The 16,538-nt window shown below is 45.9% G+C and overlaps 1 protein-coding gene across 1 annotated transcript in view; it reads left to right on the top strand.

The window, feature by feature from the left end:
- Positions 1-16,538, top strand: part of LOC126212924 (zinc finger protein 99-like) — a 245,526-nt gene that overhangs the window by 209,816 nt on the left and 19,172 nt on the right. Inside the window, exon 8 of the mRNA XM_049940429.1 lies at positions 11,198-11,312. Within this exon, the coding sequence (XP_049796386.1) occupies positions 11,198-11,246 (49 nt within the window). The 3' untranslated portion in view covers positions 11,247-11,312. The remainder of the gene's footprint in view (positions 1-11,197; positions 11,313-16,538) is intronic.

The following is a 16,538-nucleotide window of genomic DNA, read 5'->3' as shown; positions in this document are numbered from 1 at the left end:
TATCTTTCTGAATTTCCTTGAACTGAAAGAGTGCTTTCATCTCCTCCTCATCCTTTAAATCAACAGAAACGGTTCTGTTCGAACTTGTGTCACTGTGTGGCGACAAATCTTGTACTTACAAAATTCTTTGGCTTTCATGGCTGGGTTTCGTCTTGGTTTCTTCGGCCGACGTTTGTTTGATGACTTTTCTAACATTTTGCCAGTATGAGTGTCTGGCATTGTCAAAGCTTCGCCCTTAATTGCTGGAAACATCCCCCAGGCTGTGGCTAAGCCATGTCTCCGCAATATCCTTTCTTTCAGGAGTGCTAGTTCTGCAAGGTTCGCAGGAGAGCTTCTGTAAAGTTTGGAAGGTAGGAGGCGAGGTACTGGCAGAAGTAAAGCTAGAATGAGATTTTCACTCTGCAGCGGAGTGTGCGCTGATATGAAACTTCCTGGCAGATTAAAACTGTGTGCCGGACCGAGACTGGAACTCGGGACCTTTGCCTTTCGCGGACAAGTGCTCTACCAACTGAGCTACCCAAGCACGACTCACGCCCCGTCCTCACAGCTTTACTTTTTCTAGTACCTCGTCTCCTACCTTCCAAACTTTACAGAAGCTCTCCTGCGAACCTTGCAGAACTATCTCCGTAATATCCTTTCTTTCAGGAGTGCTAGTTCTGCAAGGTTCGCAGGAGAGCTTCTGTAAAGTTTGGAAGGTAGGAGACGAGGTACTGGAAAAGGTAAAGCTGTGAGGACGGGGCGTCAGTCGTGCTTGGGCAGCTCAGTTGGTAGAGCACTTGCCTGCAAAAGGCAAAGGTCTCGAGTTCGAGTCTCGGTCCGGCACACAGTTTTAATCTACCAGGAAGTTTCATATCAGCGCACACACCACTGCAGAGTGAAAAAAATCCCGTTCAAGATTATATGTACGTGGCACGCCAACATCCAAGGGGTCTTCTGTGATCATTTCCATTGCGGTTCTCTCCTTGCTGTCTGCAACGGTCGTTCGCTGCACTCGGGAATCCATGATCCTTTCACCTTGAGGCATTCTTCTTTCTTGTTGAAGCTATTCTCATGTTAGTGCATTTCTGTAGCATTTAAAAAAAGCTGATATGATAGCTCTTCTCTGCAGCCAGAACTTCCGTCTCGGCGAATTTTACTATGTCGCTGGCCTCACACAGCGTGTGCTTCGCCACGGCCGATTTCTCCACCTGCCCCAACGTGCAGTGCCGCTTATGTTCCGTGATCCTGGTGTTGATTGATCGTCCAATCATTCCAACATAAGTTCCGCATGTGCGTGGTATGCAGTATATTCCCGACATTGCAAGTGGGTCCCTTTCCTCCTTTGCCAGTCTGGGACATATTTTGTTTTTTTTTTTTTGGTTTACAAATAGTTTTTATGCCATGTTTGCGCATTATAGGCCGATTCTGTCCATCACTCTGGGAATGTATGACAGAAAGTCCATTCCCAAAATTTCTCGCTTTGGCGAGTGTTTGCCTCTGTTACACTCCTTTTATAACAGATGGAGTACCCCTTGCTCCTCAGACCACTTTCAAGGTGTTGCATCTCGCGTCTGCGGTGCTGTGTCTCACATATTCGTCTTGCTCACCTTACGAGCGTGTTAGTCATGCCTCCTATCTAGCTCAGGTGATGATTTGACAGTTTGTGCAGGTGTCGGTCCGTGTGTGTCGGTTTTCGATACTAGCTGTGTTCCAGATTTTCACCATCCCTTGTGACCAACATATCTAGAAAGTGTAGCTGTTTGTCCTTTTCTACTTCCACGCTAAATTCTATGTTGACGTGGAGGTTGTTCTGGTGTCTCAGGAATTCACCCACCAAGTTGTTCCTCACTGCGGCTCCACACAGCGAACGTATCATCGACGTATCTGTACCACACCTTATGTTTACAGAGTGCAAAGTCCAGTGCCTGCGTTCCAAATGTTCCATAAAGGGGTTAACCACCACTGAAGTAAGAGGGACTCTCTGGAGCACATTGGTTCCGTTTACCCACAAGACATCACCAAGCTCTTTCATACATGTCTCGCCCTGACCTATTTAGTGTGGGATGGCAACTTCTGTGAACAGAGGGAAGGCGTCACCATGTGTAGTCCTCTTAGTCCGTTGGTGGCCAACGGCCTCATGGAACATTTCGAAGAACAGGCACTGGACGTGGTGTCTTGTAAGCCTCAAGTGTGGTACAGATACGTCGATTATACCTTCGTTGCCTGGAGCCATGGTGACGGACAGCTCGGTGACTTCGTAATACATTTGAACAGTCTCCATTCAAACATAAAATTTAGCATGGAAGTAGGAAAGGACAAACAGTTACGCTATCTAGATGTACTGATCGTCAAGGATAGTGGAAATCTGGGACAGATGATGTATTGAAAACCGACACACACAGACCAATACCTGCAAAAAATTACCAACTGAGCTAGAAAAGAAGTATGATTAATATGCTCATAACGTAAGACGAATATTTGAGCCGCAGCACCTCAGATGCCAATGTAACACGTGGAAACCGTTCGAGAACTGATGGGCAATCCACCAGTTATATGAGAAATTTAACAGAGTAAAACATTGCCGAAGTGACAAATGGTAGAAAGAAATATCGGGTACCGCCTTCCTGCCATAAATTCCCAGAGTGACGGACAGAATCGACCTGTATTGCTCAAACACGCCGTAAAGAATATTTATAAACCAGCAAAGAAGATGAAAGAGTGTGTCAGATCGGCAAAGGAGAAAAGCAACCCACTTGCAATGTTGGGAATATGCTGCACAGCATCACATGCGAAAAAGTTTATGTTGGAATGATTGGATGATCAATCAGCACCAGGATCACAGAACACAAAGCGCATTGCTGGTTGGAGCAGGTTGAGAAATCGGTCATGGCAGATCACACACTGTGTGAGGCCTGCCATGTAGTAAAATTTGCCAACACGGAAGTTCTGGCTGTAGAGAAGAACTATCACATCTGCTTGTTCAGAGAAGCTGTAGATGACAACAGTGTAAACAAGAAAGAAGAATGCCTCAAGGTGAATGGATCCTGGATTCCCGTGCTCCAACAAACGACTGTCGCATGTAGCAAGAGAAGATGGCTGGCTCTGAGCACTATGGGACTCAACATCTTAGGTCATAAGTCCCCTAGAACTTAGAACTACTTAAACCTAACTAACCTAAGGACATCACACACACCCATGCCCGAGGCAGGATTCGAACCTGCGACCGTAGCAGTCCCGAGGTTCCGGACTGCAGCGCCAGAACCGCTAGACCACCGCGGCCGGCGCAAGAGAAGAGCTGCACCTGAAATGACCACAGAAAAGCCCTTGGACATAGGCGTGCCATGTACATATAATCTGTGGCCGCGTGTTCGACTCCAGTCCACCACCAGCAATGGAGGGTAAAGCTTTGACAATGACAGATATTTATGCTGGCAGAACATCAGAAAAATAGTCAAACTAACTTCAGACGAAGAACTCGAGACAGGAGCCAACATGCAGCTATCAACAAGTGGCCATGGAAGCCTTAACAATTTTTACTACACTGCTATGGGAGGAGATCTGCAGATTGTACCGACGACTTCACCAACTGTGAAAGAAGAAAGTTTGATTGATGACCTCTCTCGTCTTTCTGACATGGTGCTAGGTAACTTTTTAATTTCACTGAAGATTTTTTTGACTTTTCTATATGCTGAGTCAGTCCTTCCGACAGCCTTTTCTTTTCCAATTGCTTCACATTTTTCATGCAGCCATTTCGTCTTAGCTTCCCTACACTACCTATTTATTTCATTCCTAAGCCACTGTATTCCTGACTTTCCATGAATATTTTCGTACTTCTTTCTTTCATCAGCCGGCTGTGGTGCCAGATCGGTTCTAGGCGCTTCATTCCGGAACCGCGCTGCTGCTACGGTCGCAGATTCGAATCCTGCTTCGGGTATGGATGTGTGTGATGTCCTTAGGTTAGTTAGGTTTAAGTAGTTCTATGTCTAGGGAACTGACGACCTCAGATGTTAAGTCCCATAGTGCTTAGAGCCATCTGAACCATTTTTCTTTCATCGATCAACTGAAATATTTGTTCTGTTACTCATGGTTTCTTTGCAGTTACCTTCTTTGTACCTATGTTTCTCTTTCCAGGTTCTGTGGTTGTCATTTTAGACATGTCCATTCCTCTTCAACTGTGCTGCCTACTGGACTATTCTTCATTGCTGTATCTACAGCCTTCTCCTCGGTACACTTTACAATCCAGAATCTGATTTCGTAATAACTGTCAGACCATGATGTAATCTAACTGAAATCTTCCCATATCATCTGGCCTGTTCCAGGTAGACCTATTCCTCTTGTGAGTCTTAGAGTATTCACTATTACTAGCTGAAATGTACCCCCCCCCCTGCAGTGGGACTGGAGGTTAGAATAGGCCCAAGGTATACCTGCCTGTTGTAAGAGATGACTAAAAGAAGTCTCACACCTTTATGTGATGATCCCCTGTAGGGTTTGACCTCCATCTTTCTAAATTTTCCCGAAGAGTGAACCAATTGCAGAAGGGCGCCTTATATGGTGCATCGTGTCCATCGTGCAATGAGATCTTTAGCCCGCTTTCTCGCTGTGGCATTTCAGTCCTGCTCATACCCCATCTCTAGGGCGAGGACACCTTCCGGGGTGCGTTTTCCTCCTCCCACTATGCAATGTCATTTTCGGCGCCGACGATGACCATGGAATTCTTTGCACCTCATATCCAGCACAATAGCCAATCTGTTGTTGTGGGACCGCCATGTACCCTGTTGTTGTAGTCCCCTGACTACACAGGGATCGCTCTGATGATGCCTGCACTGTTAACTCCCCATGTATGCCAAGGAGTAGATGCCCGTCACCCTTGGGTACCGGGGCTCCTGGCAGTGGCCATCTTGCCAGGTGGCCTTCCCTGCTGCTGGTTGGCGCCTGTGGGGAGGGCCCCTGGTCAGAGTGGGTGACATCAGTGCAGATGACATGTGATGAAGCATACTACGGCATTACTTGGTGGTGATCAAACACCAGCAGTCTCTAAGCATTCCAAGTCTCAGTACAATTCAAGGGAGTATGATCCCAAATCGTACCCCTCTCTTGCCACACCGTGGGAGGAACACCAGGCTAAGGATGGCAGCAAACCTTATTTGCCCCAGTACCTCATATGTGTGAGAGCTGATAGGGATTCCTTTGTCTCGATGAAGCCTCAGTTTTTGTAGAGCATTTAGAGGATAAGTTTGGGGAGGTGGAGGGTTTGTCCAAAATGCAGGCAGGGTCAGTATTGATAAAAACGGCATCCTCTGCCCAGTCACGGGCATTACTCACTTGTGACAAGCTGGGGAATGTTTCCATTACCATCACGCCTCATAAGAGCTTAAATATGGTCCAGGATATTATATTCCACAGGGACCTTATTTTGCAGTCTGACAACGAGCTGCGTGCCAACTTAAGAGTGACAAGGAGTTCATTTCGTACAGCGCGTCCATTGGGGTCCAAGGGATAATCATGTTGCCACTGGTGCCTTCATCTTGGCCTTTGAGGGTGACACATTGCCTGAGAAGGTCAAGGTGATGGTCTACTGCTGTGATGTCAAACCATATATCCCTCCCACAATGTGCTGCTTTAAGTGCTGGAAGTTTGGCCATATGTCTTCCCACTGTACTTCCAAGATCACATGTCGAGATTGTGGACTTCCATCCCATCCAAATACTCCATGTGCCCCACCTCCCATCTATGTCAGCTGTGGAGAGCGTCATTCCCCTTGTTCAACAGAGTGCAGGATTTTACAGTGAGAAAGAAAAATCATGGAATACAAAACCCTGGACCAACTGACCTAAACTGAGGCCAAGTGGAAATTTGAGTGCCTACATCCTGTGGCTATGACCCCCTCTTACGCTGCCGCTATGAGAACAGTTGTAGCCCATCAGTTCCATGAGTTCCAGTTGGCTCTCAGAGGCGGAAGACTACACCTGTTCCCTTGATGGTGAGGGGCACTTCCCTCCATGTTGCTCCTGCAGCACCTACCTCAGTAGTATTGTCCCCCCAACAATCGTGGACACCAGTCTCCACTTCTCAGCCAGAGATGCATAAGTCTTCTTCGGCTCCTCTCGCTATGAAGGGGTACCTTGGTTCACTCCCTTCCCTGGTTTCTGATAGGGGAAAGATAGCACCCAGCAGTGGCTGAAGTGTCTAAAAGCAGCTGGTTGTAGGGCTTCATGATCATCCTCAGTCCCACAGACTGAATCAGTGAAGCCCTCCCAGCCAGAGAAACCCAAGGATCAGCAAGAGAAATCCAGACAGAAGAGCCCCAAGACCAAGGGAATTGTGGTGGCACCGACGCCACCATTGCCTAAAAGCTCTGCATCTGAGGATGAGGTGAAGAAGGACCTAAATCCCACCAGACCCTCAGACACAATGGATATAGACTGTTTAGGAAATAAGCCAGTGGCAGCAACTTACTTTGAGGTGTAGACTGCCTCATTGTTTCATGCCTTCCCAGTCTCATGATTACGTCATCCTACAGTGGAATTGCGGCGGTTTCTTCCACTACCTCGCTGAGCTACGGCAGCTGTTAAGCTTTACACCTGCTTTCTGCATTGCGCTCCAGGAAACCTGGTTTCCGGCATTGTGGACCCCTGCCCTTCACAGCTATAGGGTATATTACAAGAACTGTGGCGAATATAACAGAGTGTCAGGTGAAGATTGTATTTAAGACCTGAACTCAGTATGTAGTAAACCTGTGCCCCTTCAAACTCCTCTTGAAGCTGGGGCTGTCAGGATATGGACGAGGCAGGAAATAACTATCTGCAACATATATCTCCCTCCAGAAGGTGCGGTACCCATGAATGTATTGGCTGCACTGATTGATTAGTTCCATAAACCTTTCCTACATTTGGGAGATTTTAACACCCATAACCGCTTGTGGGTTTGCTTACTGCCCATGGCAGTGATGTCGAAAATTTACTGTCCCAACTCGACCTCTGCCTCTTAAATCCTGGGGCCAACACACATTTCAGTGTGGCTCAAGGTAGTTACTCGGCCATTGATTTATGAATTTGCAGCCCAAGACTTCTCCCATCTATCCACTGAAGAGCACATGTCGACCTGTGTAGTAGTGACCACTTCCCCATCTTCCTGTCACTCCCCCAGCGTCATGCCCATGGACGCCTATCCCAATGGGCTTTAAACAAGGCAGACTGGGTAGCCTTCACCTCTGCTGTCACCGTTGAATCTACCCCACGTGCTGCCATCGATGTTGCGATTGAGCAGGTCACTACAACGATAATTTCTGCAGCTGAAAACTCGTTCTCTAGGGTGCCCCCTGCTAAAGACAGTTTCTTGGTGGTCGCTGGAAGTCACTGAGACAATTAAGGAGCGTCGTTGGGCTGTAGGGCGACATAAGCGGCACCCTTCTGTAGAGCACCTAACAGCCTTTAAGCGGCTCTGTGCCCACGATTGCCTGCTTATAAAACGACGGAAACAGGAGTGTTGGGAGAGGTACGTGTCGACCATTGCGTGCCATACATCACATTCCCAAGTCTGGACGAAGATCAGACGTCTTTTTGGGTACCAGACCCCAACAGGTGTCCCTGGCGTTAACATCAGTGGCGTGCTCGCTATCGACGCAAACGCGATTACCGAGCACTTTGCTGAGAACTATGCTAGAGCCTCTGTGTTGGAGAACTACCCCACAGCCTTTCGCACCCTCAAACGGTGGATGGACGGGAAAGTCCTCTCGTTCACTACACACCACAGTGAACCCTATAACGCCCCATTTACAGAGTGGGAGTTCCTCAGCGCCCTTGCACATTGCCCCACATGGATGTTGGGCCAGATCAGATCCACAGTCATATGATTAAACATCTGTCATCTGACTACAAGCGATATCTGCTCGTCATCTTCAACTGGATCTGGTGCGATGGCGTCTTTCCATTGCAATATTGGGAGAGCACTATCATTCCGGTGCTAAAATCTGGTAAAAAGCCGCTTGATGTGGATAGCTATCGGCCCAACAGCCTCAGCAACATTCTCTGTAAGCTGCTGGAGCGCATGGTGTGTCGGCAGTTGGGTTGGGTCCTGGAGTCTCGTGGTCTACTGGCTCCATCTCTGGGTGGCTTACGCCAGGGTCGCTCTACCACTGATAATCTTGAGTCCCTCGAGTCTGCCATCTAAACAGCCTTTTCCAGACGACAAAACTTGGTTGTCATCTTTTTTGACTTACGTAAATCATACGACACGACCTGGCGGCATCATACCCATGCCACATTGTATGAGTGGAGTCTCATGGGCCCCCTCTCAATTTTTATCCGAAACTTCCTGTTGCTCTGTACTTTCCAGGTCCAAGTTGCTGCCTCCCAAAGTTCCCCCAGTATTCAGGAGAATGGCATTCCACAGGGCTCTGTATTGAGTGTATATTCTTAGTGGCCATTAACGGCCTAGCAGCAGCTGTAGGGCCGTCAGTCTCCCCTTCTCTGTATGCGGGTGATATCTGCATTTTGTACTGCTCCGCCAGTACTGGTGTTGCTGAGCGGCGCCTACAGGGAGCCATTCACAAGGCGCAGTCATGGGCTCTAGCCCACAGCTTCCAATTTTCAGCCACGAAGTCATGTGTAATGCATTTCTGTCAGTGTTTCACTGTTCATCTGGAACCTGAACTTTATCTTAGTGATGATCCAGACAGTGTAGTGGAGACGTGTCGATTCTTAGGACGCGTTTTCGACGCCCAATTGACTTGGCTACCTCACCTTCGTCAGCTTAAGAGGGAGCGCTGACAGCACCTCAATGCTCTCCCCTGCCTGAGCAACACTGGGGAGCAGATCGCCCTACGCTGCTGCAGCTCTACAGAGTCCTTGTTCAAACCTACCTTGGCTATGGGAGTCTGGTTTACAGTTAGGTGGCGCCCTCAGCGTTGTGTTTACTTGACCTAGTGCACCACTGTGGCGTTCGCCTAGTGATGGGAGCTTTTAGAACAAGTCTGGTGACCAGTGTCCTGGAGGAGGCCGAAGTCCCTCTATTGCAGATACGACGTGCTCAACTGCTCACCAGCTATGTTGCACACATTTGTAGTTCTCCTGAGCATCCGAATTACCATCTCCTTTTCCCACCTGTGGCAGTTCATCTCCTGCATTGGTGGCCCAGGTCAGGGCTGACAATTGTGGTTTGAATGCGATCCCTTCTCTCGGAACTGGAGTCCTTCCCTTTACCACCTCTACATGAGGTCCATTCACGTACACCTCCATGGTGTGCTCCTTGGTCGAAGCTGCATCTGGACCTTTTACGTGACCCTAAGGATTCTATTAACCCCTCCATCTTCACTGTCACTTCCTCGCGATTCTTGACGTGTTCCAAGGCTCTGATGTTGTTTATGCCGATGGCTCAATGGCTGATGTTAATGTTGGCTTCGCCTATGTCCACAGAAGCCATATTTAACAGCATTCCTCGCCCGCTGGCTGCAGTGTATTCGCTGCAGAGCTTGTGGTCATATCTTGTGCACTTCAGTACATCCCTTCCTGTTCTGGTGAGACGATTCGTCTCTGTTCTGACTCGCTGAGCAGTTTACAAGCTATCGATCAGTGCTACCCTCGCCATCCTTTGGTAGGGAACATCCTGGGTTCCATCTCTGCCCTTGAATGGTCCAGTCCTTCGGTGGTGTTCGTGTGGACCCCAGGACATGTCGAAATCCCAGGCAACGAACTTGCCGACAGGCTGGCCAACCAGGCTACACGGAAACCACTACTGGAGAAAGGCATCTCTGAAAGTGACCTGCATTCTGTCTTACGCCGCTAGGGTTTTAGGCTTTGGGAGGTGGAGTGCCATAACAGTATGCCCAACAAAATGCATTTCATTAAGGAGACTGCGAATGTGTGGAAGTCTTCCCTGCAGGCTTTTCACAGGGGATTAGTTGTCCTTTGTCGGCTCAGCATTGGCCATATGTGGCCCACACATGGTTACCTTCTCTGTCGCAAGGACCCACCTCACTGTTACTGTGGCTCCCAAATGACAATCGTTCATTTCTTGCTGGACTGCCCACTTTTAGCCGCTCTGCGGCGGGCTCTTAACTTTTCCAGCCCCCTACCTTCGGTGTTGGGCGACAATGACTCAACAGCATCTTTAGTTTTACGTTTTATTTGTGAGGGTGTGTTTTATCATTTGAACTGAGTTTTAGTGCATGTCATTTGTCCCTCTATGTCGTCCAACCTAGGGCTTTTAGGGTGGAGGTTTTAATGTACTACAGAGTAGCTACATTCTCCTTTTTTATTCTCATGGTCAGCCAACCATGGTAATCTGCTTTCTTGTTTTTAGTTTCTTCTCCCTGGTTCTTTCATCTATCTGTGGTTTTCTTGTCCTGTTTTGTCCATTGTAGTGTTTGTTGTGCTTCTGTCGTTCTTCTGGTTCTTCCTTACTCCTGTTATTGTGCCTTACACCTTCTTTGTTTTCGTCTTTCCCTTGGGTAATTATTCTGCTCGGAACAAGGGACCGATGACCTCGCATTTTGGTCCCTTTCCCCCCTTTATACCAACTAACCAACCAATCTGAAATCTATTGCAGAACTCAATTACTCTTTCTCCTCTCTCATTTCTTACCCAAGTCCGTATTCTCCTGTAACTTCTCCTTCTACTCCTTCCCCTACAACTGCATTCCAACCCTCCATCTCCTTTGCGTGTTGTATTACCCTCTGAATATCCTCATATACTTTCTCTATCTCTTCATCTTCAGCTTTCGAGATTGGCGTGTATATCTGAACTATCGCTGTCTGTGTTTGTTTAATGTCGATTCTGATAAGAATAATCCTGTCACTGAACTATTCACAATAACACTCTCTGCCCTACCTTCCCATTATACTATTTTCTGCTGCTGTTGATATTACCCTATACTCATCTGACCAGAACTCCTTGTCTTCTTTCCGTTTCACTTCACTGACCCCTACTATATCTAGATTGAGTCTTTGCATTACCCTTTTCAGATTTTCTAGCTTCCCTACCACATTCAAGCTTCTGACATTCCATGCCCGGACTCATAGAACGTTGTCCTGTTGTTAGCTATTCGATCTTTTTCTCGTGGTCACCTCTCCCTTGGCAGTCCCCTCCTGGAGACCCGAATGGGGGACTATTCCTAAATTGAAATTATTATTAAATTGAAAACCTGTTGCCATAGGGGTTCATATAACATGGTACCTAGATCCAGCAGCTGTGCAGTGTGGTATCTTTGTTTATGCTTTCAGGTTGCTGGACAAGTGGAGACTAACGTTAGTGGGGGAAATGAGTGGATGAGTGTGAGAATTACTAGCAGTTATGGATGAAAGTAGTCACAAGTAGTCATCAAGGCTCTTCAAAGAGGTAAGTTGTCTTAATCTACTTCCGAATGGCTACATTTATTAGGATTAGAGTTTATCTCCATAATTTATTGACTAAAGTCTGTGTTAAACATATTGTTTTCTTATTCAGTCTATCATGTTAACTAAATGAGATATTTTATTCAAATGGTTCAAATGGCTCTGAGCAGTATGGGACTTAACGTCTATGGTCATCAGTCCCCTAGAACTTAGAACTACTTAAATCTAACTAACCTAAGGACATCACACAACACTCAGTCATCACGAGGCAGAGAAAATCCCTGACCCCGCCGCGAATCGATCCCGGGAAGCCGAGCGTGGGAAGCGAGAACGCTACCGCATGTATCGAATTACTCCTTCAGTAATACAGTTTTCTGTTTACACTGTGCTGTGATGTCATAATTCGTTCTGCAACTAACATGTTTTACCTTCGAATCAACTGTGAGGGCGTGCCCCTCCCTTCTTGTCTGAAAACTAATAGAAGATTGGAATTATGTGTTAAGTGTTAGTGGAAGATAGTGCTGCCAAATGTAACTGACAACACAACTTTTTGTCTGTTATGTACTATCTGACATGAAGATTTTATAAGTGAGTTTTGTGACATAGTGTGTACAAAGCCAGAAAGAATCTGTCTCCAGAGAGGAATTTAGAAATGTAGAGTTTGAAAATTTATTTAATGAGAGTTATGAATTTTGCGTTACATTAAGCAACAAGTTCAGTGTAATAGAAGATGAGGGTTACATGGACTGATGAAAGGGGCAATTATTCAACGCTGGTACTTATTCAGACAGTAATAGATATACATGGAAGAGGATGGTAATAGTAATAGGACTATCACAGAAAATGACAAATTAAATCAAAATACGTAAATGCCTTCAAGAGGATACTACATCCCCATGTGAAAGACTCTTAGTCATCACAGTGAAATCAAGCAACGAAGCATATGCTTGATAAATGCCCATGCTCCCACTAACACTGCTTGCAAGAAAAATCCTAAGGGTGTAAAAGATATTCGGGAAATACTAGAGTAACCTATAACGGACATTCCAAGCTGAAAGGAAACTACATGATACTGGAAAAACTGCATTTTTCAAAACCTGTAGGGTCCTATCGATCCCAGGCTCTCACACCGATTTTACGAAAAATGTGAGATATATAATCCAACCACTCAAAAGTGAGGCACCTGGAGAGTATGGCACAACTGCAGAAATGTTAAAGATAGGATGAGATAACCTCGCAAGAAGAGTTTACGCGCTCTTAACAGGAATATGGAGAACTGAAACCATTCCAATGGACTATACATGCGTTGTATAAAAAAACGCTGTAGAGCAGACCCCAGCAGCTACAGAGGAATATGTCATCTCCCAGACCCGGGCTCAGGCAGTCAGGTGGCAGTTACTGCTTCACAGTCTGGGGCTGGCACACATAGTTGCATCATAAATAAAGCGAGGGCTAGGATGGACTATACGTCAGAGTATGGCCAATGTATGCCGATAACAATGGACTGGACCTCAGGGTTTAACTAGCGCGCCCATTTCTGAGGCTGTGGAAGGGTTCAAAAGAGATAATGACTTTTCTGTCACCATTTCCATGCAGTTTTCCCCTTTGCTTGTCCTTCTCCCCTTTTCATACTACGACAAAAACACTCCCACACTTGTGATGCTCAGGCTTTGTGTTTCTAGGACCACCTTTTTATCCCCTTTCTCACAGTTTGACTTTGCTTACTGTGGCTGAGTCACTTCTTCAGTGGTATCAACATGACTACTATGGACTCACAGGTTCAACGAAAGTAAGGGTGAGATTTGGGTGACTCTATATGGACACAACACTGATTGCTATCCGAATTAGGTAGGTAGTTGATGTGCTAGTTCCTGTGGTGACGAGTCAGTGGTAGTGTCCACTCTGAGATTTTTTCACATGACCAAGCAATGGTTCAAATGGCTCTGAGCACTATGGGACTCAACTGCTGTGGTTATCAGTCCCCTAGAACTTAGAACTACTTAAACCTAACTAACCTAAGGACATCACACACATCCATGCCCGAGGCAGGATTCGAACCTGCGACCGTAGCAGTCCCACGGTTCCGGACTGCGCGCCTAGAACCGCGAGACATGACCAAGCAGGTGTTCCATTGTCAGGTGACCATTTTGTGCTGCTAGCATCCGGTGCAGGGAGGAGAGAAGGGTCGAATCTAGCATACTATTTAAGTAGATTTTTTCCTTGGATAAGATGTCAAAGAGTATGTCTGGAAAGTATATTAACGAGTAATCGCTGTTGAGTGTGGTACTGGGTATGGTGGCAGGTAACCAGAAAGTAGCTGCTGAGATGTCACATTGTGTATCATTTATCAGCAGTCCTATACCTCCAGCTCTTTTGGTTCAAATGGTTCAAATGACTCTGAGCACTACGGGACTTAACAGCTATGGTCATCAGTCCCCTAGAACTTAGAACTACTTAAACCTAACTAACCTAAGGGCATCACACAACACCCAGTCATCACGAGGCACAGAAAATCCCTGACCCCGCCGGGAATCGAACCTGGGAACCCAGGCACGGGAAGCGAGAACGCTACCGCACGACCACGAGCTGCGGACCCCAGCTCTTTTCGCAGCACACCACCGAAATGACATTGTTCGTATCAACTACTTGTCCTGGTACTCAGAAAAACCTATTTTTTTTAAGGAATTCAGTTTAACTTGTAAACACTTCCTGGGCCAGTCAGTTTCAGGCATCTGAGAGTGGAACTCAGTGTACTGGCATGACTCAGGGATTGCGTGTTTTCGTTTTGTGAGACAGTCAGTGAATTTCCCACCTTGGCACTGCAGTATTTCCGTGGCAGAGAGTAGTGTTTCCTCAAATCCATCTTCATTTTCAAGGACTGAACTGATCCAGAAATCATAAATTATAAAGAAACTTTAATACTTAAGGGACACGCTAAAATGTGTTAGATATACACTCACACATTCTCATTTTCTGTTAATCTACTTGTTATTACAAGTCTGCCCAACTACTTCAAAATAATAAATCGCTGTTTCCCTTTTACATTAAATTATACGAAGGTTCTACTAAGTACTAAAATTCCCGCTGAAAATTCTTTTTAACCTGTTCCTAAACCAAATGTATCCTGCAACATAAACATAAACACAAACATAACTATAATGCGTACTCGTAAATGTCCTCAATAAGAAACATGGCCTAGTTCTTTCTCTAATTTTCTCCAACCTCTTCCCTCCCCCATCAGAAGGAACTGCCGGTAATTTAGGCAGTGCTTCCAACTCGCACTGAAATGGACGAACTCTTCCTACATACACCACAGTATTTCAGGTCAGGAGTTGTAGTCTGGCATCAACTGGCGACGTCATGTCGAGTACATGATAAAGTCATTGGCAACGCGAAATGAGCGTTTTCGTTATTCAAATGGTTCAAATGGCTCTGAGCACTATGGGACTTAACTACTGAGGTCATCAGTCCCGTAAAACTTTGAACTACTTAAACCTAACTAACCTAAGGACATCACACACATCTTTTCGTTATTCCTTTTGATACATAAGGGTTAGATAACACTACCCACTGCCCAACGTGATACATACATCATTTCACCCTTTTGTTTTGGGTGCCTTCCTGTCTTTCTAGAGTCTTTGTATTCATCTTTGTAGCCTACCCTCAGATAGTTTTACGTTTAGACTACATCTCCTGATCGGATAGGTTAACATAATTCGAAAGGAGAAGTCTTTTTGTTTTTTTGTTTTTTTTTTTTTTTTTTTTTGCTGGAAATGATGTCGAAAGAGTATAGGTCTTTGTCTTCGTGGATTTTCGAGCTATACATGGGCTCGATGAATGGTAGGAAGGATTCACAATTATCATGGCTAGTATTTACATAGTAAATTAACATTTTGCCCACTGCCCTTTGAAGTCTTTCAATTCTGCTGTTCAGCTGCAGGTGTGATGCATTAGTTCGTAACTTTTTTATGTGTAATAGTTACCATAAAATTAGTGCTTTGGTCATTCATTGATGTTCCAAATTTCAACAAACATCGATTAACCATAGCATGCATCACTGTGTCCGACTGTTGATTTGATATGGTGATCATGGCCAGGTAATATAAGAAAGTTAATACATATCGATTCCCTGTTGGGATTTGTGTGATGGGGTCTAGGATACCCAGTCCAATCATTCGGAATGGTCTATTCACCTCAAGTAACCTTTGTAATGGGATTTAATGACTACTCATCTCAGCTCTTTGAGTGCAAAGAGTGCAGTTCTTTACATAACGCTCCAAATCTTGTTTACTTTTGGCCACCAGAAATTTTCCACAATGCTGCGCCCAGTTGCGCTTCATCCACAATGTCTGCTAATATGGACTCGTCAGTCTGTATCAATACTTCGTTTAGAAAGCTTTCAGGCATGACTATGTGTCAGATTCAACATGCTGGCTTGTACAGGCCTTCATTATCAAAGCTGCATTGTATATTTGCCTCATCAACTGCTGAGAAATCGGTACAGCGGCCTGGCCCCTGTGCCAGTCTTCCACATTGGCTCTAATAGATTATACGGCATATGATTGGCAATTCAATACATCTGCATCCCTGTGAGATTTCTCTGGATGATATACAACCTAAAAATCAAATTGGCTTGGCTGTAAAGCCCATGGGTCAAACAATCACCGAGCGAGGTGGCGCAGTGGTTAGCACACTGGACTCGCATTCGGAAGGACGACGGTTCAATCCCGCGTCCGGCCATCCTGATTTAGGTTTTCCGTGATTTCCCTAAATCGCTCCAGGCAAATGCCGGGATGGTTCCTTTGAAAGGGCACGGCCGACTTCCTTCCCCATCTTTCCCTAACCCTCTGAGACCGATAACCTCGCTGTTTGGTCTCTTCCCCCAAACAACCAACCAACCAATCAAACAATCGGTCAGACCGTTTAATCTCAGAGGTCATTTTGACGCTGTCTAGTCTGTTAACAACTTAAAATGTCGTCCATAAAGATAGGGGCGGAAATAAATGAGGCCAAAAATTAATGCAAGCATATCTTTTCTAGCAGTTGAATAGCTTTCCTTGAGATTATAGACTTGTCTAGAAGCGCATGCTGTTGGTTGTTTTTATCATCTACATCTCGGCTTAAAACACAGCCTAGGGCACTGTTGCTCGAGTCATAACATTGCGTAAACTGTTTCTGATAGTCAGAAAAAGTAAGGGTGGGACCGCTGGCAAATTATTCTTTCACCTGC

Source organism: Schistocerca nitens, chromosome 11 (assembly GCF_023898315.1).
Source record: "Schistocerca nitens isolate TAMUIC-IGC-003100 chromosome 11, iqSchNite1.1, whole genome shotgun sequence".
Classification (NCBI taxonomy): domain Eukaryota; kingdom Metazoa; phylum Arthropoda; class Insecta; order Orthoptera; family Acrididae; genus Schistocerca; species Schistocerca nitens.
The sequence above is the reverse complement of the archived record's forward strand: the minus strand, read 5'-3'. Positions and strand labels throughout refer to the sequence as shown.